Consider the following 27,605-nt stretch of genomic DNA (forward strand, 5'->3'; position numbering starts at 1 on the left):
AGCTTATTTCAGATTTCATATTTTTCATGCCATTCAAACTCGTAGTTTCTAGGAAGTTGTTTCTCTTTGTTTAACAAATATTAAAGTGTACAGATTTTTAGGTGACTTAATTAGATAGCAAATTACGTGTCAAATTGTTGTGGCAGCATTCATTGACCGTTTGCAATTTTTATATATGGATAATAAAAGATGTATTAAATGTTTCGATAATTAAGTGTCATTATGTAGGACACTTATTTGATGATATCTCATTATCTTTATTGAAGGTACGGCCAAACTATTAGGTTTCTGTATCGGCGCTCACATGTGATGTGTTATACATCCAAAAGAAAGGTCAATATTAAAGATTTAAAAGGTCTAACTAAATTTAAGTACGTAACTAAACTTTTGCAAATAAATAGCTATTAATATTATATTCGAAATTAAATTATATATTTTCTTTTTTATATTTACTGGTATTTTGGTACGAAACAGAACAATATGAATCAATGAATAAATTCTGTTTCCTATAACCCAGTTGGAAAAAAGAAAAAAAAAATGAAGAACCAAAAAAAAACAATTGTGATATTTTTTTTTCTATTGGTTTTTGTTGTTTCCTTCGCCATCATGTTGATTCGAACCATTGATCATAGAAGATATAACGGCTGCAAGAGCTGCCGTGAAATTCGGGTCAGCTGTGAGTGCCGTTATTGTGTCAGCCACCGCGTGTGACTGAGAATACGCTGCCGCCGAGGGAGAGCCATTGGAGAACTGCAGCCCCGAGAACTTGGATTGGTTATACAATGCTTGTCCGATTACATGAGGTAACATACCCGGGGGTAAATTCGCCATTTGCTGTTGTTGCTGCTGTGGCCGCTGCATCAATAAGTTATGGTCGTTGTTGGTAGTGGCGGCTGCGGAAGAGGAAGGGTTGGAACCATTTGCAGGCGGAGGTGAGTGGGTGAGGTCTAATGTGACGGTGGGAAACGGTGCTGAGGCTGAGATTGTGGCCATGCTTGTGGAGCAAGGAAGAACAGCCCTAGCTAGTAAATTTGTAGGGTTCATCATCCCATCATGACTAGACATTGACCCGGATAGCAACATGTTGGCCGCGGCTGTGGTGGTGGAAGCCATGGCTACCGCGGCTGGAGGCAAAGGATGGTTATGGTTTCCCTCGTAGGTTGTTATCAGAATCGATCTGTCTTCCGCACAACGTTGAACCTACACATCATTGCGGATCAAACTTATCAGCCAATCACTCAAACGTTTATATACACATTTGTAATCTCTAATGTTTTGTTATCAAGATTGAACGTCAACTAGAAGCTTTAGTCCAATGTTTTGAAACGTACTTGTTTGCGAACGGGACAACCCGTGGCCATCGTGCAACGGTAATAAGCCCGAGGACAAGGATTCCCTTTCGCCATCTTCTGTCCGTATTTCCTCCATTGACATCCATCGCTTATCTACAAAACCATAGGTACAAACATAATCAATATCTTAATATATAATATAGTATATAGTTTAATTATATATATATATATATATATATGTCCAATACTACATATTATCTAGATCAACTTACCATGGGAGCTTCCGATCGGGCACGAACCGAGACACGAGCCTTCCTCATAGTAGCTTCAGCAGCGGACTGATCAAATGTTGCCGGGTTAGTACTATTCACCTTCTGAATTTTGTTAGACTCGGTTTCGGGGCTTTCTTCACGCCCAAGTCTCTTCCTGTCCCTAACCTCGTTACTACGTCTCTCGGCCGGAGAAGAACCGCCTGAACGAGTTTTTTCTTCGGATGAAGAATTTGAAGCTTCCTCACCCTCTCCCACTGCTCTTGTAGGGCCTAAATCAATAAATTGCCTTGGTACTATCGTCTCCTCAGGTTTCTCAGCAGCTTCTATTACCTAATCATATATGTTTCACCAAATTTAATCGCCTAGTCATTTAGGGTAAATTCTTTTTACTTTGTGGTTAACAATCAAATCATTATTTACCTTATTATTGTTCTGCTGCTGTTGTTGTTGTTGCTGTTGCATTAGTGAAACAAGATGCATCTGAAGTGAAGTGTAACTGTTGCTCACTTGTGCAAGCAATTCTCTAAGCTTTTGATTATCCATTGTCATTCTCTTCAACTCATCTTGTAACTTAACCAACTGTAATAATAAAATATAAATCAAAAACAGTTCAATTAATCTATTAATTACTACACAATGTAAAAGTAAATTAAAATTACCTCATTTTTCACACGCTTATCTTCCATTTCAGAAGATTCTCCATCGTCGATCATTGACTCATCACTCTTTGTATTACCCGTTGTCCGAAGATTCAAACCAGTCTATTCAAAAATAATAATAATAATTAATAAATTAATAATTTGCTTTAGAAAATATCAAAATTTGATATTTATATTTGATTTTTCAATTTACACCGAATTATAACACGGCCACAATATACAACAAACCATTCTGTAACAAATTCATATATGTTGACAAAAAAAAAAAAAAAATCATATATTTCATTATGATTATTTATTGAAAAAGTCGTACTTACATTAACGTCGGTTCGATCATCTTGTTCTTCCTTCTTAACACGAAATCCAGCATCGTCTTCACGACAAACCCTAGATTTCTTGTCGGAGAAGAAATCAACTTCGCCGGGAACTTCACGGTCATTATCTCCGGCGGCTCCAGAAGAGAAATCATCATCTTCACGGTCACGAATGCCGGAGAGACTCACCGGGAACCTAAATTCGCTGCCGTTGGTGGAAACTCTCGTCTTCTGATCATTATCACCATCGTCATCGCCAATTCTTGGCATCGTCGTCAAAGGATTCGAGAAGCGTCGGTGATTGTTGTTATGAGTGATGATACGATTAGGGTTTAAGAGATCAAGAGAAGATGAATCAAGAGTGAGACCAGACCATCCTCTGTCCATATATAGAAGAAGTAAGAGATCACGAGATTAACGAAAGGAGAAAGATCTTTTTTATTTTATTTTTGGGTTTGGTTTGGTTTGGTTGAGAGAGAGAGATGAAAGAAAGAGTTTGTGAAGTCTTCTGCCAGAACATAAGACTCTCCTATAAAAAGGGTTTGGGACGTGGACCGATTTGTTTTTTTTTTCTCTCGTTTAATAAATTAATGAACTTCGATTTAATTTTTTCCGGTGACTTTATAGAAAGAAAAAAAAAAGTCATGGGAGTTTTACGTCAGATACTGCGTCATTTGCCCGGAAACGACCCGACCCGCACAATACACCGTGATTCTAAGCCCGTTTCATTTTCATGGAAAAATCCTTATTTGCTAGTATATTTTTTAGTTGACCTGAAATAGTCTAAACTAAAACAAAAGAATAGGGTAATTCCTTGAAAAAAATTAAAATTCTATTTTTGGATTTTATGATTTACGATTTTTTAGTTTATAGGGTTTATAATAAAAATTTCTTACAATGTTTCTATTCGAGTTAAGGTTAGTTTTCAAGAAATTAAAACAATACTGTAAATTCTTTTATTATTTTTAACAAAAGGTGTTTTCTTGCAAATCTCTTACCTCACATTTGTACAATGTTATTTATTATGTGATTTTGTCAAACAATGCCTTAAAAGAAAACTTTCAAATTACTAATACTCCGTCTGTCTCGTAAAAATTGATGTTTTGAGATGTTTTTTTATCCACAAAGATTGATGTTTTGTAAACCTCAAGAATTAATCACTGAAAATATTTAAAATTTTGAATTGTTATTGGTTTAAAATTAAATAATATCTCTTTAGTCAAAGAAAAAAATATATTTAAACTCATTAATCATTGTTTTCTTAAAATGTGTAAAAGCTTCTAAATATCAATCTTTATGAGACAGAGGGAGTATTTATTAGTACGGAGATAGAAAAATATCATCTGACTAAAACCGCGATAAAAAAAATACTAATATTTTATATAAACTTTAAATATATTTCACTATAAAAAAAAGGTTTAATAAGCTCATTTGAAACTTCTAAGAGGATGACCTGATCAATAGGGTTTTCGTTATTTAAGTTTTGATGTCGAAATCACGAGAAAATGGTTATGTGGCGTAATCGTCTTGAGACTGATCACTTGTTATTAAATTGGTGTTTAGATGATGAAGAAAGAGCATTGACTAGTTCTGCTGTTTTGATCATAGCGACGAAAAGTTTGATCCACCGCCCCGTTTACTGCGGCGCGTTCCACGTGATTATATCTTTTTCTTTCTCTTCTTTTTCTTTCAAACTTATTAATTATTTAACAAAATACCGAAAAGAAATAAAAGAATTATGATGGCGATGGGGTTAACCGAGTCAACGATTTTGACGGCCCGGCTTCTTATAGTCTGACTGGAGACCGGTTGCGTCGGTCGTTGGGTCTTACTTCCGTGGGCGGCTGGGCCCCCACCTTTGTAATAAGCTCCTAGTTTTTTTATTTTCTTGAAGTAGATTTCTTCTTGTTCTCTAATGTCATAAAGAAACAAAAAAAAAAAAAAAAAAAAGACCTTGGTTCTCTGAATACAACAAACAAAGTCGATTTTATGCTTTATTTTCTTGTTGACAAAGTCGATTATATTATGTTCGTTTCTTGACACCGAAATTATTTTTGGTAATCATGGTTACCACATGTGATTCGAAAAGAAATATAATGTACTTTGTTGAAAAAAATTGTTATATAACGTAAGTACAGAAATACTTCTAGTTTATAAATTATAATAACCTAACAATAGTATTAGGTTAGGGATAACAAAAGTTGTCTGGTAATATTAACACTTTAAAGTATAAATTTTGCTTTCAGTTTTATTTATTCGAATAGTATATTGATTTTTTTTTTCTGTCACCAGAATCATGATAAACGTGTTTTTAGACTATTTTCACAATTGATATATATATATATATATATATATATATATCTACAATAACAAAATTTACATATAACTTACACAACATTTTACAATTATTTTACAAATTTTATAAATTCAAAGCCAAATTTTATAAATTCAAAGCGAACCGATAAAATGTTTTACAAATTTTGTAAATTCAAAGACAATTTTTTTTTTATCAATATCTGATAGACCAAGCTTCCAAAAACATAAGTTATGGATATAAGTTGACCAAAAATAAATAAATAGAAGTAATTTTATCAAAAGGTGCAAAGAAATAACACATTCAGTTTTAGATAATGTAGTTTACATTTCCCTTGACAAGATGTGTCGCTTTATTAGAAGAAAAGATAAGTTCAAAATTTGGTTGATGGATATGTTATATAGAGTTATAAATTTACAGTATCGAAAATATTATATTTTATAATATTTTTGGTACCTAATTAATTATTATATGTAAAAAAAACTAACTAATATAAAAATGAAAGGTAAATTACCATCAAATGAAAAGGCTTGATAGATTATGAAAAATAGGTTACACGAACCTTAGGAACATAGGCAATACATTATTATAAAAATGATAGGTAAATTACCATTATTATTCTTGTTTTTTTTTGTTTGTTTGTTATCTTTTCACCCTCAAGTTTTATGATTAAAATAGTGGAAATTATATTCAACATAACCTTGAATAAAAGAAAAACGATTATAACAAAAAAAAAAATTCGTCCAAACCAATTAAAAATATTTGAAAAAAAATCTGCGTCTCTATAATATGCTCAAATGAACCAAAAATAAGTAGATGGTGAAGAAACGTGTCACCTTGTTTCATTGTTTGATATGACCTTTGAATTAAAAAAACTTTGAGAAGATAATAAAAATTTTATTTTATTTTGAGTCCACACACGTAGAAACGAGAGAGGCAAAGAGACAGAGAGAAAGAGAGATCTTCGAAGGCTCCCACGTATTGATAAAAAGCGTTGTAGATCTGTTGACTGTCTACCGGAACGACCTAATCACGATCGTTCCTAATCACGATTAAAATAATTAATATTAGTATAAGATTACAGGAAATCTCATTTTCTTCTCTTCTGACCTTTTTGGCACTTTTTCTCCGTCTCTCGTGTTTATATTACCTGTCATGTATGGGCAACTAATTTTTTTTTTTTCAAGAAAATATACTAAATTTATTATTTATTTGTTTACATTACATTTTTCATCTATATTTTCGAAAATAAGTTCACGGATTCTGACGATACATTTATGTTTCTTTTTATGCTATAGTATGCTTCATATTTATCAAATTACTAACTCTAGATCGATTTATAAGCCACAAATCTGCTTCAGTTTAGTAATGTAAGTCAAATATTTTTTAAGGTTTCTTCATCACCAAGAACTCTGTACTTGCCGTGGATGAACTTTCTATTAGAAAAAAAAATAATCATATAGCGCCTTAGCGTTCTAAAAATTTGATTGATTTAAGCCACGATTAAGTTGTAGGATTACGCATATATTTAATTCATTTTACATTTAAGACGGAGGAAGGAGCCAAGAAAGCGTGTAAGATGTCAAAAACGGGTCCACTAAAAACTGAAGTAATTAGGATTTAATTAATCAAGCTTATTAGTCCTTGGGGATGAATGAATATACAAATTTTTTTTCCACCAAAAAATTAAATGACTCGAAGAAAAATAGAAGAAAATCTGCAGAGCTGTCTGAGATTTGCGTTGACCAAAACATGATCCTACAACTACACAACGTGGCCGATCGAGTTTGCATGACGTAGAAAGAAACCTTGTGGACATATAAGTTTTGGTTTTACAAGTAATTCATCTGACTAATTTGATGTTTTTCACACTTTAATATACATGTGTCAGTTAGTTTTTAGTTCTGTACTATTCTATTTTTATGACATCGTTCTGTACTACTACTTTTTTTTCTTCTTAAGTGAATATAAATATATAGATGAGATCATGAGAGACATCTTCTAACTTACCAATGTAGGAGCTAGAGGTTTTATATCTGAATCCGACCACATATATGGTCTTAAACTTTGACGCAGTCAGAAACCTCTGATTTTACCCAAATCGGTGAAAATTTAATGTCTTCATATCTAATCAACCGTCCAAGATTTATATAAAATCAATTTAATTTATTTCAGCTGTATTTTACTGTTGTTAGAGAAAAAATAAATCTAATTTCTATCAGATTGGATTGGTGTAGTATCAGTGGTTTATAAGAATCAAATGTGGCAAGAGTTTTGAGTTTTTCAAAATTATTTTGAATGTTTTTTTTATTTATGTAATTTAAATGTGGAATTCTCGTCTATTAGAGATTATGGTTGTTTCTTTCATTTGAATTTAAATCTCATTTTAGACTTTTATAATACTTTTATTTATTAGTCTAGTATAGTAGGCTCTAGATTTTAATCTAGTAGTTTATTCTGAAATAGAGATTTGAACTTTTTATGAAAGATATGTTCATCTCATAACTGATTAGCCGGGAACTACGAAATGGTATGGACCACTTTTTTACCAATCCTTAGAAAATTTGTAATTGTATTGGTTTTAAAAAGACTCCATATATATATATATATATATATATATATATATATATATATATATATATATTCTATCCAACTAGATTTAACATCTTTTAATTTAGAATACTTGAATCGTATATGAACAAGTATCTGTACTGGCTGCTGCTTTGGCAAAAAGGTCAACAAGGGAAGAAGAAAAGACGAAACCTTGTGCTTTAAATCCCTTTTGAAAATCAAATTAATAAAATAGTGAAAACATCTATCCAAAAAGCTCTTTTCTTGTACTTATTGATACTTTTCTGGTCATGTACTCTTAGAGTAGTTTTATACTATCATTTTGATTTCCCACGAGATAGTTCGAACTCATATTAAACTTTTTGGTGAGACAAAGGATTTAATATAACCAGAGTGGACCAATCAATTGCGGTCTTTCTTATAGAAACTTTACATTGATTTTTGGTAGCATTAAGTCATTGGATATTAAGACTTTTATACTATACGATGAATATAGAAATTTTTATAAGAGTGGATAAGTCCAAAAGAGGTCTATCTATATGACTTGTAGAGGGCAATGAGGCCAAAAAGTTCAACGACGGAAGAAGAAGGTAACATAGACGTTATCGATAACACTTACTTATCGATCCAATTTTGACTAACTTAAACCTCGTGATCGCAACTGAATGAGATCCGTGTCTTAGTTTTGGCCAAGCAGATTTGCTTTGCACAAAACTGTAAGTTTCTTGATTATTCATATTTCGACCACACGTAAATAACTCTTATCCAAAATACTATCAGGCCTCGTTTTTATCATTTTTCCATTTAAGAAATTAATTTCCATTTTTTTTTAAGAGGCAGTATATGTTTCAAATTTTCTAGATTATTTACCTTATAAATAATTAATGAATACAAAGAAAATGAACTCTATATTATTTATTCGCTTCTCGAAAGTTATCATCAATTTCAATGCCTTTGTTGACAATAGAAGAAAAAACCGATGCCTTCAAACATGAAGGAGAGAAAAAACATTGGTTGGTTTGACGAAAAGAATCATTGGTTCCGTACTATGTCTGCCATCTTTATACCGAAATATACAAAAGTAAACAAAACGAGAAAATAATACTATATAAAAAAAAAGGTTTATTTTTCTTTTGATGAGAGCAGCCAAAAGTGCATATAAAGGGATTTGGTCTGCCATTTACGACTGTCTATTGTGAATGCCATTTACAAAATTTGCGAAAGATTCTTGTCTTCATGTTGAAGAATACAAGAAGCTCTCATTTGTTTTCTAGATTAATTTTCACGTACAAAAAAATAATAATGATAATTTGGTCGAAGAGAGTCTACAAATTAGACACTTTAATATTTGTGCTTATTAATCCCTTTTTAAGAAGAAAAAAATCCAATACCTTTTCGTACACCAGGTCTTTCGAACGCCATATTTTTTAAATTTTATTAGTTTGAGTTTTCAACACATGAAAACTGCAAGTTACTGGCGATAGTTTGGTTATAAATTCACAAAACCAAATAATAGTTATTATTTTCGATATTATTACTATTATTCACAGAAATGTTCAAATCATCATCAGACTATATAAAATCTCACTATTATTGATTGACAAACTAATTTAAACAAAATTGTTATAGTTCAAAAGTTTTCCCATAGTAACAGAATGTCGTCTCTCTTCATTTCCACTATACACTTTTTTAAAGAGTAATTTTTTTTTAACTAAACATAAGATCATCACTCACTTTTTTGTCTTTTTCCTTCTAACTTTATTAAAAATCTCACCAAACATTGCATGAGGATGACCGGGATAAATTTGGTAAGTAATTAACTAGCATGTGCTTTTAGAGAAATTTTCCTCACAATAGTCCAAGTATGCATGAACCGAAACTGAACCATTTGCAGTTTCATCAGAATATAAACAAAGAGCTTTTATCTAATGATAACAGTCAAAGAAAGACAATTAAAGCTAAAACTTTTTGATTATTGTGATCCTTATGCTCTTAAAAGGAGGGGCAATGCATCATCATATTCATATACTATATATATAGCAAATGTATGTGTTAATGATTTTCTTTGTTTTCCCTACCAAAAAAAAAATGTTTTTCTTTGTTTTGTATTAATATCTCAATCCATAATTTTGATGGTTTAATGGTTCTAATATCTTGTAAAATTTTACAAGATGCAGTTATGCTTACAAGTTTTGCAAGATATTCGAAAGGAACACCGAACATCATTTCTAAAATGCTTATGATGTATTGTAAGTGGAATTAAGTACATGATCTATATGACAACGTATGGGAGAAACCACCTATATGTTTAACTACACCAATATCTATGTAAACCAATGTATAAAACGAATGCATGAGAAACTAGAGCATATCAATGTAATCCATGTAATAGACTTAAACACTATTGTAACCGCCAAGAATAGAATTTTGGCACATAACCAAAATAACCAAGTGACGAATTAAGGCGGAAACACACGAGCACATTCTGGTAAAAAATACTTACATGCAAATTAGGTAGATCTAAGGCTAGATTAAGGTTAGAGATACTGGTTCTTGACAAATAATAGAAGAATAGGAAGAGAAAGAGAGGATGTTTGGTTGTGAGAGAAAGAGATGTCAACCCAGCCATGAGTCCAGACTGCAATACAATAGGGACGGGTCAGCCTGTGAGCTTTTAGCCAATTGTCTTGTAGGCAACTTTAATACTTTACATTGGGTAAAAACATCGAACCAATGTCCTACAAAAAACTTACTCTGTAGATCTGTTGTGCAAATCTATACATCGTCGTATAGAAGTATAGAACCATCACATTATGTCCCCAAAACATCTGTATCATAAATTCTCTATAGGAATCTCATGAGTTGCCGTTTTTATTACCAAAGAAAGGAAAAACATGAAGGCTGTGTAGTTTGTACTAAACTACTCTCATATGATCAATTAATGTACTATCTGTATGCTTCATCTGTATATTCTAAAGTTAACTTCCTTTTTTTTTTTTTTTTTCTGATGTTAATCTTGGTTTCTTCTTTCTTAGTTGTGTAACACCTTTGGGTTTACTTTTTTCTTCCATCTAAAAGGTTTTTGTATCTGTTGATGACTCTACTAATCCTTCACTCAAAAGACGCATTGCCGCTCCTCTAGTGAACTTCCTCGCAAAGAGAAAGCACGGGACGGGTTTTGAAATCGCCCGACACCATTCTGTTCGATACTCCGATTCATAATATACATGGTTGATTTTCTGTTACTCAGAAGTAAGAAACAACAAAACAACAAAGGGATGAGCACAAAACACACTAAACCGGATTGCACACCTCTATGTTAAGATACAAATTTACCTTTATTCCTTCTATTTCCTCTGGCCCGGAATTGTCAGATGTGAAAGTGAGAGGATGCCAAGATCTGGCTTCAGCTCTTTTGGCTGATAGGTTCCATGTAGTGTATGTCACTGTTCTCCGTTCCGTTTCATTTTCCAAGCCACGCATCTTGAGAGATCATCAAGATTAAGATACAAAAAAAGTGAATCGGAAAGATCAGCAGGTAAAAAGGAGATATAAACTGAGTGCGAGAAGCAGTTATGACGTCTTGTTTTGTGCTTACTGTTAACAGAGTTTGTACGTAATGTTCATCAGGGATGCAGTTATGACGTCTCTTTTTCTGTTGCAACGCAAATAAGAAAACAAGCCGTCATTTACTGAGAGATTAAAATGAGATATCTGTGGGAATAATACTCAAAAACTTCCAAACTGATTTCAGTGAACAGAGACAACTTGTTTTTATGAGTTCAATCAATTTATACCAGCCAATCTATTTTCATATAATCAAAGTGATACAGAAGCAGTAAGAATCAATATAAACTGAACATTCAAGTGGCTGGTATTAAATGAAATTACGGAAAGACAGTGTACTTACAAGATAAAGCCAATGCTTTCTGGGATCCAGAGGTAGAGATCGCTGGAAAATAAATGAACAAGTAATTCGTTATTTCTTCAAGAAAACAGCACAGATGAAACTATAACAGCAATAAGAAGGCTGATTTACTACTTAATGAAACCATGAAAACAGCACCAAAAAGTTCAGCTTTACCTTGCAAAATTTCTGAAAAACTGGAAACACAGTATCATCATTAACAACGACCTCTGCATGGCTTCTGATCAATGATATCCACTGAACAAAAACAAAGATAGATTAACAAAACTGCAACAAAAGTCTCTGAAGCTTAAATCTCCATCAAAATTTCAAACTTTTCCAAAATCAAGCAAAAAAAAAAAAAGCAGTCTGCAAAAGTTCATTTCCACAGCTGAATAAGGAAGTTTATTTTTTTCCCAGGGATCAAAATAATTAGAACAGACCTGAGATCCTTTTCGCCATTTCTCTCTCCGGATAACAGGAAACATTTTCATGGTGTAGCGTTTATCTTTATCAAGGAAGCTGCAAACAGAACAAAGAGCAACACAGTTATAACACAACAGTTAGCTGAGGGGATATTACATACACTGCTTTTGCTATATATAGGACACATAATGAATCCGAGAAATCGCTAAAATTACCTGTCTACAAAACTTTTGGGTGAAGACATTAGATATCTGTATATGTAACCAAAGTCGTATAATGGAACACAGCTGCATCACAAAAAGATCTGATCACACAAGCTTTTCCTTCCTTGTCGAAAAAATCTTAAAAGAAACAAACCTATCAGACAAAAGAACAAATCTTTGATTTGAAGGATCCTCCAAAGCAGTTGCAAGCAACAATCTCTCTGCTGCAATCATGCTTGATTCTCCCCAAACTACCTGTTTTAAAGTGTGATTCAATTCTAAATTCTCAATTCATCCATCCAAAAATAATCAAAACAACAACAAAATCAAAACCTCAATGCTATTCTTTAATTGCCGATTGTAGAAGAACTGAGATCGAGTTGTGGACTCATCGAACACGAAACCAGGTACTGAATGTATATAAACTGAGTAATTCCTCTGATCTGCACCCTAACAAAAACAAACACAAAGAAACAATAAGCAAAATTTTTTTTTTCCAGATTCAAATTACAACGAATGATCTCAAACGACGAACCTTGAAGAATCTATCCCAAAGAAAATCAAGTGGCAGATCACGTCGAGCTAAGAAAAGAAACGCGAGTTTCGGACGATCGCCGGAGTATGTGCTCCGCGGGATACGAGATCTCGCGACGGATAGCGACGAAGAAGACAGCGTCGTCTTCGTCGTCGTAGCGGTGGAATTAGACTGACGATCGATACAGAAGAGAGCGAGGATGCATAACGCGGCGGAGAATGAGATAATTAGCTTCCATCGAAACCACACGGCGCCGCGACGAGACGACGACGACGGAAGCCGCGGAGGCATTAGTGTAAAAAGAAAACTCGAATAAAATTCGAGACTACTACGCTCCGGCGATATGCATCTGAAGAATCTGGAATTTCGAATTCGAAATCTCTCTCTCTCTCTCTAGGGTTTTTCGAAATCGAGATTTTTGGCAATTTAGCGATGTGATGTGAGAAGAGACGAGAGAGTGAAGGGGGATGAAGACAAGTGACAATAAGAAGGAAGAAGACGTTGAAATCTGATGAAAACGACACCGTGTCGTTGTCCACGTGTGAGTTTTTTTTTAATTAGGAAATAAATACAAAAACAATTAAGAGACGATTTGACTGGATGGGGGGGGGGGGGGGGTTAAAGAGTGTGAATCTTTTTTTAAGACGTTACTTAGGCACTAATTGCGGTTTATGTTTTTGGTATGTTTTTTTTATCCGGGAACACACTAAAGTTCATTTTCTTTTATTCCGTTGTTTCCATTGGAACATTAATTTTTTTATTTATGTAATAAAAGTATGATTTTATTTATAAAAAAAATATCATTTAAATAATGAATTTTCAAATTAAATTTTGGTAATTTAAACCATGAATTTGTCATTTAAAACATCAGCTTTAGTTAACTAGTTTTTTAATACATTAAATTTTGTTGATTAAGCACAAAAAACAAATAAAGACATAATGTTAAATTTGATAATTAAACCAAACAGCATGGTTTTAATAAAAAATTTATTTGACAAATGAATTTTTAAATATAAGTCGTTTAAACTATGAATTTTCAAATTTAGGTTAAGTTAGGATGAATAGATAAACCACTGTGTTTGAAGCTGGTTATAATACATCCACGCCATTAGTACAAATCATTAGGTTGGAACCTTTTAGAATTTTGGAAAATATAGTTCAAAAGCTTAGACAACGTCATGATTGTGTTATTTTGGTTAACATGCCGATTGCTTTATGTTTGAATTATGTGAATGAATAACCCTTTTCAAAACAAAACAAATTATGTGAATGTTACAAGTTTAAAATTAAAAATATAAAAGTATTAGTCGCAAATACAATATAATTGTTCTTTTAAAGCAAAGCCTATACCTCCTCTCCTGTATATAGATAACCATATATAATGACAAACAAAGTCTCTTTGCTAATCTGATCACAGAGAATTGCCAAATGCAGATCTTCAGTTGACAGGTCTCCATGGCTTTTTATTCTATCATCTATACGGAACCCTGAGAATTGTACGCAGCTTAATGCACAACAACAAAGGAGCTGATATAGCTATAGCTAGCTAGCTATTTAGGTCACAGGACATTTACAAACAGCAGTCTTCAACTAGTGGAGCATCGGTCGGGTCTCTTCAGGTAATGTTTCAAGTTCTTTGAGAGCTTGCTCGATTGCATAGATAACCATCTTCTTTATCTGTTAAAATGAACAAACCAGTGAATCAATATACAAAAAGAGAGAACTCATTAATTTGGGTTACTTAAAGTATGGTCGTAGCAAAAAAAAAAAGCCAAAACAAATAGAGAGCTAACCCTAGCCTATTGATGATGTCTCATCCTTTTACAAAAGTAAAATCTTCCACAATCAAGGTCGACACTAACTTCATTTTCGTTAAATCGTTAGATTGTTGATCATGTGTGCAATAACTTCTATTTATATAGTTAACAAAAAAAAAAACTTCTATTTATATATAGGAATACATCTAAACTTCTTTTTTTCTTCAACAAGTTGTCAATTTTTTCAACTTTACCATTTATCACCAAAAAAAAAGAGACTAAATCACTCATACCAAATTAAAATAATACAGAATATAAATTTTATGTATCTTCTAAATGTTTTCACGGTGGTGGCATACATTACATTTGTAAATTTCTAAATATAGATTTGGAATCCTCGTCGCAATATAATAGTTTACGAATTTGACACTAAGGAAAAGATTCATTCGAGTAAAAAAGAAAAGATTTTGCATATACCTTTTCTGATTTCAGCCGCTAGGTTTGAAGATTTCTATAGAAAAATTGCAGCCTTAGCGAAACAACTTATCATTTTCTACGAATCTTCCCGTTATTGAGCAAAATTCTATCTATATCTATTCCCGGAAGATTTTTCAATTCTACCATTTGTTTGACAACTTAAACTAGGCTTCATTTTAGATAGGTTTTCGGTCTCTTAATCAAAATCGGTCAGGAGTGCCGCAGGAACGGTCATTGGCTGCTTAGTCTCATCCGAGAGTCTAATCTCTTTTTACTAAAAAAAGAAGAAGACAGGGGTCGATTTAGGCTCCTTCCCTTCCACTCCATAGAGACTAGATAGTTTTAATCACTTTTCTTCCTTTGGAATACATATGATTTGGTATCCCAACCATAGGCTCTTATGACTTTTTCAAACTTTCAATCACTTTCTATTTTTGGATAAAAGGGAATCCCCGTTGTTGGTGATGTGACTCCTCATGTATTCTCGCTAGTTAAGACATTTACATGTCAAAATTTGTTCAAATGCTTATTAATTTAACTTTGTGGACATTTTTTCTAGTAGTATAGGCAACTACAAGGCATGACCATCCGCGCCACATGTAAAGACCATCCACTGAGAATCCACAGTGCTCAGGCTGCAGTTGCTAGATATTATTTCCACTATTTACATGCCTAAATTTGTTCAATGGCTTATCTTCACGAACATTTTTTCTAGTAGTTTAGCTAACTACAATAATGACGATCCACCACACATGTAAAGACCATCAACTGAAAATCCACGATGCTCAGACTGTGGACTTCATAAATTCTTGCCGGTTAAGACATTTACATATCTAAAACTGTTCAATCACTTATTAATATAACTTCTCAGACATTTTTTCTACTAGTTTAGGAAACTACAAGCACGATCATCCACCACACATGTAAAGACCATCGGTTCTCAGGCTATGAACCCCATATATTCTTGTCGGTTAAGAGATTTACATGTGTAAAATTGTTCAATCACTTATCATTATAACTTCGCGAACATTTTTTTAGTAGTTTAGGCAACTACAAGCATGATAATCCACTACACATGTATATACCATCCACAGTTAACTCGCCCATTCTCTTTTCGTCAACTGAAATCTCATTATTGTAGGTGGATACCACGATATTTGTATCAACGAAGATTTAAGATTACTACTACACCTAGTATTCATGATGTTATTCAACCCGCCATCTTTCCACCAACTGAAACCACATTGTGGAAAAAACATGAGTTTGGGCAAGACTTCCGGTATCATCTAAGATCTAGTACAATTGGACCTAAATTTTTCGATCGAGTTGAATTATGTGCTAGTTGAAACCACATTGTGATGGAGACAAGCCTTGAATCCAAGATATTTGCCATCATCCAAGCTCTAAGATCGCCAACCAAATATTTTCGACGTTAATCGAAAGCATTAATTTTGTCATTTCTCTAGATTTCTTTTCCTAATTTAGTAAAACCATAAAGTGAATTAAAATACAAGAACAATCCAAGCAAAGTACTATATAGACAAAGATTTCACAGAAAAACAATTAAAAGCAGGTAAACATATATCAAGACATTGACGAGTTTTGTTTCCACGAACTTGAGGTTCTTTAATTAAGACACATTGTTGTGTTCAATTTTTGATCCTTGAGAAGAAATTGAAGTCTCTTACACGTACCAATAACCCACCACAAAAGCCAACAAGATTGATCGTATGATCCAACGAGACCACACCACGCCATGCCGGAGATGCCACGATTTGAGGAGTTGGTAGTAAATCAAGAGCTAGCCGCTAACCATTCATAAGATGCATTGGAAACCTTATGTGTGTAAGAAGACGGCCACCAACAATCCCGGAACTGAAGGAAGTGCATTAAATACACTTCCTTTAACGAGGGTCTTATGGCCTTTAAAACTCGAATCTCTCGTTAATTGCAAAGACAAGGGTCTCAAATGCATAGAGAGGTCCTCTCTCCACCCGATCCCTCGATGTTTTATTTTGAGAAAAGCCTTCTTGTAACCCATCCTTCTTTGTGTTGTAAAGGTAATGTAGAAGTCTTCAATCTTGACCGGATTTGTGTAAACTTTATCGATGATTCGACACCAAATTCAATCCCCGGAATTGCATATTGTTGATAGAAGGGGGGGGGAAGAGTTTTGGTGTTGCATTGGTCAGTGAAGACTAACACAACCCAAGTCTAAAGATTTTTTTATTTTTATTTTCATGGGGAGCAATATTTTGCATAAGACCTCACTAGTTTTCAATCTAAGTGTATTCAACTTGACATTTTAAGTGATTTGTGTAAAAGTTACAAATCCTATGTTATTCAATCATGGATTTTAAAAAATCTCATGAAATTCATTGTTATTCAACTGATGATTTAAAAATCTACTTTGAAATCCACTGTTATTCAAAACAGTTTGTGAATTTGGATTTTAATAAGTTTTAGGGATTCTGGAGGATTTGTTTAGTTAAAAATACAGAAATACAAATCTCATGGTTTTAGGTGGGATTTGAAAATTTTTTACCATAAATCATATCAACTCCCCTAAAATCTATCAAAATTCCAAATTTTCTAAATCTCATCAAATCTTCCAAAATCATTGTTTCAATACACCCCCTAAGTGTTTACGTTTACATAGAAAAAAACATTGAAACAAAATCACACACTCTGTTTTTTTTTACTTTTTATGAAATATACACACGAAACACATTTGCGCAAACAAACATACCATTCATACATTGAAGCTTACTAAGAAAAAGAAATTAAAAACAATTAAAGCTTTTAATAAGATTAGGTTATCAATTAGAAGAGATGGGTATTTGGTTATAATTGCTTTCTAATTATAAAAAAAATCAATAATACCCGAATTAAAACCAAAACAATCTATCCAATATTTGGATTGATTTTTTTTTTGCTCAATCCCCGTCCAATTTGGTAAGAAAAAGTAAAACAACAAAATACATATAATAAAATACTGAGTTGATAAAATATTTAAAGTCTATCTTAATATATATTTATTAATATAATATATTTAAATATAGATCTGCTTTAAAAAATTGTTTTTTAATTGGAAAAAAGCAAAGTTTGGTAATTTTGTTTGACTTATGTCTTTTTTTTTTTTTTTGTCAACAATTTGACTTATGTCCAGTCAGTGATTTGGGGTTTTGTACGGCAAGTACGTTTTTAAAAACATAAAAAAACGAATGAGTTGGTTTTGGTTTGGTTCAAATGCCCATCTCTCCTATTCAGATATCCTTAAAAAAAAAAAAAACCTACCCGCATCAAGCATATATGCAACATGCTCACACAACCAACAAAAACAAAAAAAAAATGGTAAAGAGATAAAGACTTACCTCAAGTTTGTCCTCTCTGGCCTTGTGGTTCTTGGGAAGTTGGCGAAACTCTTCAGTCAGACGCAGACACTCATGGATGTTCTCTGGTGACACAAAGTCAACTGCAACTTTTGTACACGACTGTCCCCAATAAAAAAAAAAAAAAAAAAAAAAAAAAAAAAAAAAAAAAAAAATCATTAGATCTTCCAATACAAAGCAAATTGTATAAGTAGTAGAAGAAGAAGAGAATCATTCTGTTTTACCTTCAGATTCCGAACTTGATGCGGACAACCCGCAGGAATAAATACCGCTTCACCTAGCTTTTGCACAAATGTCCATGGCTCGATCCCTACGGTTTCAAACAAAACATTTAGCTCGTCAATATTGACTCACGATACATCATCTCCAAGTAACTTGGTTACATACCAAATTCCGCCTTGAGTTTTCTTTTGTGCTCTACGGTTAAATAGCATGTCTGGTCATGTATCGGATGATAAACCTGAAAAGAAGAAATCATGAGTACCCCGAGAAATTAAATTCGTTAAAAGTTGTTGCAGAAGTCAGGATTGTTACCTTTGTAACTGGACAACAATAAGTGTGTCTAAATTCTTTGCAATGCTTTCTTAGATAATCTTCTAACTTAGGAACATCTTCTCTCCTAAATATGTCCCAAAGAGCACTGCCAGTTTCTTCATTTTCACTGCTCAGAATCTCTGGCAAGTTCAATTCTTCTTCCATTTCGCTACAGTCTCTAGTGCTCTGTTCTTCAAACTTGTCTTGTTCCTTGTGTTTCTGTTTCAGAACTTTGACTGCGGATATCTGTTCTTGACTTAGGGTTACTTCAGCAGTTTGCGTCAATATATTCACCTACATGAATTAAAAAAGTGAGTCTCTTTGGACCAATTAAACCAAAACCAAGAATAAAACAAACTAAATGAAATCTTTACCGCGTCTGACATATCACAGTGAAGCTTAGTCACTGAATCCCCTCTACCGAGCTCATCAGGAATCCCATAGGCAATGTAAGTTTTTGGCCCCAAATCTGGTTTGATAAGTCCTTCCGGAAGCTTTGCTGCGATGTTAAGAATCCCGGTTCTAGGATCGCTATATTCTTGGAAAGGTAATGCGGATATGAACTCGTCACAGTGACGAGGTAAAAGATCTTCAAACTTGTCAGAAGGAGGCCAGTCCTTTAGCTTCAACATCTCAGGCCAGTAGTTTTCATATGTTCTTCCTCTACTATAACCATCAAAGAAGTGACGTGTATTGATCTCCACCTCACAATTAGCCAAACAATCAATTGCTTTGACTCGGGACATCTTAGAACTTGCTGGTGAATTCACGTTTTCGCATAACGCCCGCCACATAACCATTGGCTCCCAGCTTAAACCAGGTGTGTTATCAAGAGCGTCCCTAACAATTACTGGTTCACCTTTTGCCCAATGCTCTTGAAAATGTAGAAGCTCTTCTTCCTTCAAGACATCAAGAGATTTAGGACAGAAAAGGTAGTTGTCACTTGATTTTGTCCTTGAAGCTGCTTTCCTTGTCATCTCAGTATCCAAAGGAGAACACTCACAGATCAACATTCTAGGGCTAATATTGTATGATGCCAAGAAAGTCTCTGCTTTGTGCTCCAAGTCTGACATCCACGTCTGTGGTAGGATCCTCGTAAGCTCTAATATACAATCACCACAACCACCTAGCTTTTTTGGTGGACAAGTGATGCTTCCATTATCACCAAGGCTCCACTTGGTGTTGGATGGGCTAGCTTCTTCCTCTACAGAAGTGGAAGAGGAGCTCGGTACTGCAGCATCTAAACCATGCATATATTGGTATCCTTTATCAGCATAGTCTACCTTCATTTCAGGGCGTTCAGAAAGTGATCCTTCACGAATCTCTTGACAGCACTTCAAACAAAGTTCAAAAGAGCACTTTGGGCAGCTCCGGTGCAAGTCAACAATCGAAGTTGCACAATGATCACTGAAGCACAGATGAAAATTTCAGTAAGATCCTCAAGTAAATATAAATATTCTAACTTAGGTGTGCCTAGCTTACCAGTATACGCGTTCATCAGTGTAGCTTATTGCCTTAGTTATTTCTACTTCAGAAGGCAGTAATCCTACAGAAACAGGTCATGTTAGCAAAAAAAATATCACATCTAGCAACAGATATTATGTCATAGTAGAGCAAGTTTCATACCTTGAACCGTTGCCTCAATTTCAATCTCTTGGTTCTGGAATTTGGATAACTTATTCAGAAACGGAAGCATCAAGGTAATCAAGTACTGAAGATGATGGCGTCTTTCAGAGTTCGAGAGTTCCCTCTTGGGTGTCTGGAAAGACAGAAAACACAGATACCAGTTAAAAAAAAAAATCCAAATCTTATGCAAATGGATGGCTAGAAGTAATCTTAACATACCACAATTGAACCATTCAAATGCAAGCATTTGCTGCAATTACAATTGTTACGGCAGAAAGGACATTTCTCAACGACATTATCCTCAGACAGATTTGGATACCTGCAACAAACCATAAATAGAGTAAGTATATATTATAACGAGACAGAGACATACAGTATAGAGTTAAAGGAGAAACTAACCATTTCCTTATACATTGAAGACAGTACATCGTCACTTCACATTCACTGCAAATGAGAAGAGTTATCCTTTCCCCTTTCAAGCACTGATGGCAAATTGGGCCTGACTTCGATTCCTGCCAAGACAAAACACCATATAGATTTTAGTAAACCAACACAGTTACATGTTCTTCTTTGATGATCGAATACAATGACACATTTACCTGTCTTACGCTTGTGCAGTCAATAGATATCCCGTTTTTGAGAAGGGGATCTGATACATCAGAAGCTGGCGAACGCGAACTGGAAGTACTAACATCAGCAACGTTTTCAGTACTGTTAGAAACTAAATTACGAGTCCTCCTTCGTGATGATGTTTTCCTGATCTTCACACACAGTAGAACTTCTTCTTCCCATTCCTCATCTTCTTCAATCTCCACTTGGCGTCTGTCTCTCTTTTTTCTACTGACTACAGATCGCCTTTTACTAATTGTACAATCATCATCTTCAGAACGTTCCCCTGACTCTACCTTAGGCCTAACTTCTTTGCGTTTCACGCTTCTCCTTCGCATCCACTCACCTAATCTGCAATCATCATCATGATCATCATCTTCAGAACATTGCTCTTCTACTTTAGATGTCTTTCTCCTTCTAACCGCTGAACCACCACCATCACCACCTCTAGAATGCTTCCCTTTCCTGCTATACACTCTCAATCTCCTCCCGCTCTCTTCTTCTTCTACTGCTACCTTTTCCTTACCACTACTCCTACTACCGCTAAAAAGACCTCTAGACTTAAACGGTTTCATACTCCTCTTCTTCCTAACTGTCCACGAACCACTCATTATTATAGATTCCTCGATACTAACGTCATCCAACTCCATTGTTATCTGCATCCCAACAAAATCCCAAAAAAAAAAAAAAAAACACAAGACGATTCTGAATTTGATCGATCATAATAATCACACAATTAAACAGTACTTGTGGCTGACCAATCGATTAGAATCTCCAAGAAAAAAAAACCCATATACGAATTAAAAGAACGAACATTGTTAATTCAAACCAATCCGATGAAAAACAGATTCAACAACAACAACAACAACAAAGTCCATAATTCGAATTCGTGAAGAGGATCGAAACTAAATTTTACCTTGGGAGAAAAAAAAAGAACAAAGCTCGAAGAACTCTCAGCAACGATGAAATCACCTGCGAGAGCGAATCTAAACCCTAGATTCCAGCTACTTGGACATAGATTTAAACAATTCAGAGAAGAGAACTATGGATTCTCTCACAAAACTTTGCTTTCCTTTTTTTTTATATCATAACCCAAAAGGAAAAAAAGAAAATTACTTTTTTATTCGGAGATATATTTCCCAGAATGGAGAATTGGATGGAACCTAATCTGACCGTTAAAGTACCTTTTTGTGTGTGAATCGTGGAGCGCAAGTGAGGAACTGCGTCGCAGGGGATTAATACCTTTCGCCGGTTCACTCGCTTTTCATCTGTCTGAAAACGAGATTTATGATTTATCTCAATTTTTAAGCTTTTTTATTTTTATCTTTTAAGAAGAAAACAATTTTTTTAGTGAAACAGTAAATAACTCACCACGTGAAAAACAAATACAAATGCGTTACACAACAACAAGTCAGATTTGCATAATTAATACTAGTCAGCATTACTTATATTACTAGGAGTATTCAACAATCTGAAAATTATTAATTTAATTTTTATTAGGATTTACTTCTACTTTTAAGTCTTTCTGGATAATTTCTTTGCATTTAAAGAGAAATCTTCGAATTTTGGATTTCTTACTCATATTTATTGACATGTTTATCTACATGATTTTTTTTTTTTTGTGTGAATTTCGTATATGAGATTATTGGAATCCAAGATATTCTGAAATCATTTTTTTTTTTTTGTCAAACGATATCAACTCTTTTTACAACAAAATAAATTAGTAAATAGTAACCATTAACCTTACAGCAGTATAGTTTTAGTTCCAAGCATGATACTAGTATCTTTAAGATGGAGTATAATTTATGATTTACCGATGATTTTTAAAAAAGAATTACATCATCACAATAGGATGAGTATTATTAAATTACAAATCAATTTTGTTCATTTTTGTAAATAAAAATATTTATTGTACACTTTTCTTTCTTCAATTTTTCATTAAAAAGAATTGAGTACGATATCTTCTTAGAATTCTCACTAACCCGTAAAACACGCACAATAGATACAAGTTATAAGTCCGTATAGTCTTGACCAAAGCCAAAGATGCGATGCTTACGTGCAGTGCGGTACATTATGTCAGAATAATATTTTCTAAACATCGAAATAGTAAAAGAAGAGGTTTGTTCTTTTCGACTTTTCGTTGTCAAAAAAGGAAAAAAAAAGGTATGTAGAATTAGGGTGTTGTACAATATATTCAATAATTACCTGTGTATGATTACAAAAAAAATACACAATTTAATCAACACAACTACACAAGTACACAATTTTAGTCATCTGAATCTTTGATGCAAAACATCTTCATACCAAACACGACACATGCTTTCTATGTTTCTGTTGTGTTTGGTTATTAAGAATTTTTCAAAAGATTTTTCTATACTAATAGCTAGGTTTTTGGGACTCCAAGGCTACATAAACGCTCCTTTGATGTGTAATGTGCATCATTGGATATGTATTGAACAAACTCACAGCTTTCAAGTTCATGGACGAAGTCATCATTGAACCAAGAAATATCGAGTTTTGTCACACTTACGCTAATCCAATGTACATGGACCGTGCCAATCATGCATAAAGTTTTACAAAAATCGTTTTATTCGAATTTTTTTATATACAATCAACAAACTCAAACAAGACAATGAATATAGCATACAAATATACAAAAACCTTTTCACACACGTCAAAAAAAAAAAAAGAAGATCTCTTACGTATTGGTTCGGTTTCTTCTATACCGGTTTTCCCTTATCCGTATCAAATCGATTATAAGGCAGTGATTGAGACGAGCCACCGCTCGCATTGCTGCTCGCCACAGTTTTTCTCCGGGGTCTTTGACGTTTGGTCGGTACAACTACACAATCTTCGTCATCTGAATCCTCGGTTAATCCCTCAAACTGGTCATCTTCGAATTCTTCGTCTTTGAAAACCGGATGAATATATGCATTCTGAAGAAACCCTTTAAGATTCAAGTTTGGTTCTCTTGCTCGTTCCAATGTATCTTTAATCATAGCTTCCTGTAAACCGGTACTTACAAAATTTATTAAACAACACATAATGAACCAAAAATAGTATTAGTTTAAGTTTATCATATATACTAACCTGCAAAGGATTAATGACAAATGCCGATTCGTACCGGCCTTTGCAAAACCGATGAAAAACAAAAGTGAGAATCGCTAGAACGAGGAGGAAAGGCGTGGACTGAACCTTTCCTTTTGTGCTCATTAACCCCAACAAAAGGATTTGAGAGATGATCAATGCAGATATTATACGTCCATGAACGTCAGGCCAGAACGCTGCCGCACTCTCATACTCCTGATTGTACACATTTATGATCTACAAAGAGACCGGTTCATAGCTAATTATTAACCAATAGCACCGAATGAAATATACTACATGAACTTGTTAAAAGAAAAGAAGATAGTTTGTTTCTTTTGTATACCTGATGACGGAAGATGAGGTAGGCGAAACCAAAGAAGAAGATGATGAAAGGAAGTAGAACAGGAGTGACAGGAGCATAGACAAGGCCAAGGAGAAAGTATAGTTGAATCCGAGGCTCTGTAGCGTAGAAATCGATCTGTCCCGGATCCATAGCTTCTTCTCTATCTTTTTCAGTTTTCACCAAGAAGAAGTTCTTTAAATGGAAAATGACTAATGGTTTCAACCTAAGAATCTCTCCAGCCACACCCGCCCAACCATCCACCATTATATACGTTATAAAGAAAGTTGCTTTTATCGGTATCGCTACTCCAACTGTCCGAGGAATGCTAAAACAAGAAATGTAAAAAGTAGTTGAGAACAGAGTTACAAAGGAGAGTAAAAGTGCTAGTGATCGAGCTTACTCATTTGCGGATTGTTTAAGAAAAGAATCAAGTTGTTCAAATGCAGATCCAGTGATTATGCTACCGAGGAAAACATTCACTAGGTTGAATATATAATATCGAAAAGCCGCTCTTCTCTCTAACGATGATATCGAAACAAACCCTTCGAATTTGGACATGATCATTAAAATTGCTGGGAGGAATATCAAAAAGAGCTTCAAGACTATACCAGGAAGAAAACCTTGGATCAAAGATTTCATAAACCTCCTGCAAACACACACAATGATAGAAACGAGTCAAGAATGTCCTCAGTTGTACCAATAAGCAAACAAAAAACTAGAGAGATGTACCTACTTTTCGATGATGGGATTGAGGAACGAAGCTTTTTTCTGAATACCTTCAATACTTGCTAAGGATTGCACAAATGCGATTGGAATGATGAAGAAGAAAGTGAGGAAGAAGAAGGAAACATGCATTAGAAATCTTCTTATCGTGAGAGATACGTAAGGCATTGCAAGATTTGGCCAGAACACTTCTCTTGCCTCGGGAGCCCATTCTGTTAACCATTCTGTTGGATTCTTTGTTTGTTGTGTCTGCGCGCAGACCGCAGCACCCCAACGCGTTTTAAAAGATACAAAAGCTGCTGGCATTACATTCTTGTCATCTTTCTTTACTCTCACCCTTTCCTCTATTATCTGTGAAAGCAAAAGATGTGAGATTGAATGGGTACTAATATTTCATTGGGCACTCCTAGAGGAAACAATATACTTACTTGCTCGTTAAGTTTCTCGATCTCAGCTGTGTAATGATCCATTGCATCTACTTTATTTCCCCATAGTCCGAGAAATCCCAACTGCGAGATGTAAAACAGAATTAGATAACTAAAATATGTGTTTTAAGCTCTTCGTGTTTCTACAAGTATTTTACCTTTACTCTTGGCCTTTGTTCCTTGTTTCTTGTATACTTCAAATGGTAGTAATCAAACCAATTCTCCATTTTCTGCCTGTCCGCTACCAATTTAGCCAATTCATTTGCATTGTACACCACCTAGATATATATATTCGAAAGACTTAACCGAGAAAATAGCTATAAACAGAACTAAAGATTCATTCCTCTAAGGGATATGATCTAACCTGATGTGTCAAATAATGGTCCGGGTGGTTAACAAGAAAGAAATGCTGAACGTTTTCGCTAATTGTCTCGTCTGACTCCGGCGGTACGTTTCTAACCAGAACCTGTCAAATGCAAACAATATTATAACCTATCTCATATATCTAATGTTAAGACCAAAGAGCAGAGAGATTATATTATAAATGAAAAAAGAAACATATTTACGGTGAACTGATCAGCACGCCGCTTCTCGGATTGAAGAAATGATAACCGCATTGCAGCTATTTTCTCATATTCCCTCATTAGAACATAGCAAGTCCAGAATGTGAATGCATAAGCCATCACAAGATGCGCCCAAAACCTGTCTGATCCACGTTCCACATTTGATATCGAAAGCTTATCGATATTACTCGATGTTACATTACGAAGTTTCGCTAGCTGCAATCCATCACTTGTCCAATTCACAGGTACCAAAACTGACCATGAAAGTAATGCGATGGGAACAAAGATCTTAAGTCTGTAAAAGAGTAAACAAAATACAAAGAACAAAGCTAATATTAGTATTCTCTTCTACTAATTTTCAATGTATGTTCAATAACAAAGAATCTTGAGCATTAATTATATGTTTACCCGATCAAGTAAATCCTCAAATAGACAGCAGAATCCAAACCAGCATGATCAATAAGTTCAGGCTCAGGCATCTTGAGAGCGGCGGGCATCCAATTCAAAAACCGTATATACGCTCTAAAGTCGAAATTCACAATTTTGCTGGCGAAAGCACCCGAATTCAAGGGGCTGCTTCGAACACCTTTTAAGTACCATTTAGGGAAATAAACCCTATCATTGAATGGTTGGATCCTCAAGATTGCGAATAGCAAAAGAAATATCAATGCACTTAGGATGTTGATCGCTGCTGCTAGTCCAATATCTGCTAATGTCGCCATTAATGTATGCTTAAACCCTTAAAATTTTCTTATCACCTGCAAATATATAAGAACCCTATAAAAATTAATAAAACAGTGCCGTGAGGGTTTTAAGAGTTTAGATTCAAAGATCAAAAAAGTCAAACACTTTGAATCCAAAAATCTCACCTTTACAGACCCATTACCCAGAAAAAAAAGATTTAGTCTTTGGTGGTTGACCAAGATAAAAATTTAAACTTTTTTTTTTTTTCTTTTGCGATCAGATTGAAGGAAAAAAAAAAACTATATGAGACGAACGAACCCAGAAATCAAAGTGAGGACATGCGATGAATATTGTATAGAAGCATTTGGAGAAGTCGTTTTGCTTTCTCTTCTCCTTCCTCTGGAAAATAGAAACAGAGAGAGAAGAAAAGAGAAGAAAAAAAAACAGAGTATAGAAAACAGAGAGATCGGTTTTATTAACAGCAAACAGATTGGGAAGAGAAGAGAAGAAACGTCATGCCGTTTTTGTCGATAAAAAACGCTGAAAATACAGGAAGAAGAAGAAGAAGAAGAAGATGAGAAAAGGTTTTGAATCTTTTAAAATTTAAACCTTTTTCATTCATTCTAGTGTTGGTAAGCCGTCGTCTAACTCAGAGACTATTTCTTGAGAGTTGAAAAAACCATAGGCCTCATTTGTTTTGTTTTTTCTTTTCTAGAATAACTTTTCAGCTTTTTTATTTTATTTATTATTACACAGCTGCATTCTTTGTTGTAGCTTTATAATCTAATGCTTATTTTGCAGACAAAGTTGGATCAAATAAATGACTTTGTTGCCAAAATAAGATAATGACTTCATTAGTTGACTCACATATAGTATCATAAAATAGCTTATA

The 27,605-nt window shown here is 34.1% G+C and overlaps 4 protein-coding genes across 6 annotated transcripts; all 4 read right to left on the bottom strand.

The window, feature by feature from the left end:
• Positions 1-385: 385 nt before the first annotated feature.
• Positions 386-3,133, bottom strand: LOC104752886 (WRKY transcription factor 6). The gene is made up of 6 exons (XM_010475143.3): positions 2,541-3,133; positions 2,224-2,325; positions 1,985-2,143; positions 1,565-1,894; positions 1,332-1,445; positions 386-1,200 (listed from the first exon to the last, which is right to left on the bottom strand). Exons 1-6 carry the CDS (start codon positions 2,922-2,924, stop codon positions 577-579), a joined length of 1,713 nt encoding a protein of 570 aa, XP_010473445.1. The 5' UTR covers positions 2,925-3,133; the 3' UTR covers positions 386-576.
• A 7,100-nt stretch (positions 3,134-10,233) lies between these two features.
• LOC104752887 (glycosyltransferase BC10-like) lies at positions 10,234-13,082 on the bottom strand. The gene is made up of 10 exons (XM_010475144.2): positions 12,494-13,082; positions 12,292-12,408; positions 12,113-12,213; positions 11,971-12,042; positions 11,773-11,851; positions 11,507-11,587; positions 11,333-11,374; positions 11,021-11,077; positions 10,759-10,905; positions 10,234-10,661 (listed from the first exon to the last, which is right to left on the bottom strand). The coding sequence occupies exons 1-10, from the start codon at positions 12,782-12,784 to the stop codon at positions 10,494-10,496; spliced, it is 1,155 nt and encodes a 384-aa protein (XP_010473446.1). The 5' UTR covers positions 12,785-13,082; the 3' UTR covers positions 10,234-10,493.
• A 672-nt stretch (positions 13,083-13,754) lies between these two features.
• Positions 13,755-22,147, bottom strand: LOC104752888 (lysine-specific demethylase JMJ29). Of its 3 annotated transcripts, none has more exons than XM_010475145.3 (12): positions 21,805-22,147; positions 20,879-21,544; positions 20,679-20,791; positions 20,499-20,598; positions 20,280-20,412; positions 20,136-20,199; positions 19,028-20,060; positions 18,654-18,947; positions 18,507-18,579; positions 18,344-18,429; positions 18,102-18,221; positions 13,755-14,170 (listed from the first exon to the last, which is right to left on the bottom strand). In XM_010475145.3, the coding sequence occupies exons 2-12, from the start codon at positions 21,536-21,538 to the stop codon at positions 14,084-14,086; spliced, it is 2,763 nt and encodes a 920-aa protein (XP_010473447.2). In that variant the 5' UTR covers positions 21,539-21,544; positions 21,805-22,147; the 3' UTR covers positions 13,755-14,083. The 3 variants fall into 3 exon arrangements, with proteins under 3 accessions (XP_010473447.2, XP_019094056.2, XP_087347743.1); XM_019238511.2 differs by having other exon boundaries at positions 21,861-21,982; XM_087491617.1 differs by lacking the exon at positions 13,755-14,170 and adding an exon at positions 17,793-18,002 and having other exon boundaries at positions 21,805-22,034.
• Positions 22,148-23,383: 1,236 nt separating this feature from the next.
• On the bottom strand, positions 23,384-27,483 carry LOC104752889 (hyperosmolality-gated Ca2+ permeable channel 1.4). Its single transcript, XM_010475147.2, has 11 exons — positions 26,899-27,483; positions 26,438-26,787; positions 26,033-26,324; positions 25,831-25,932; positions 25,625-25,744; positions 25,470-25,550; positions 25,052-25,392; positions 24,719-24,964; positions 24,319-24,643; positions 23,979-24,212; positions 23,384-23,893 (listed from the first exon to the last, which is right to left on the bottom strand). Exons 2-11 carry the CDS (start codon positions 26,749-26,751, stop codon positions 23,609-23,611), a joined length of 2,340 nt encoding a protein of 779 aa, XP_010473449.2. The 5' UTR covers positions 26,752-26,787; positions 26,899-27,483; the 3' UTR covers positions 23,384-23,608.
• Positions 27,484-27,605: the final 122 nt, after the last annotated feature.

This window comes from Camelina sativa, chromosome 16, assembly GCF_030686135.1.
Source record: "Camelina sativa cultivar CO46 ecotype springtype chromosome 16, ASM3068613v1".
NCBI classification, from domain to species: Eukaryota; Viridiplantae; Streptophyta; class Magnoliopsida; order Brassicales; family Brassicaceae; genus Camelina; species Camelina sativa.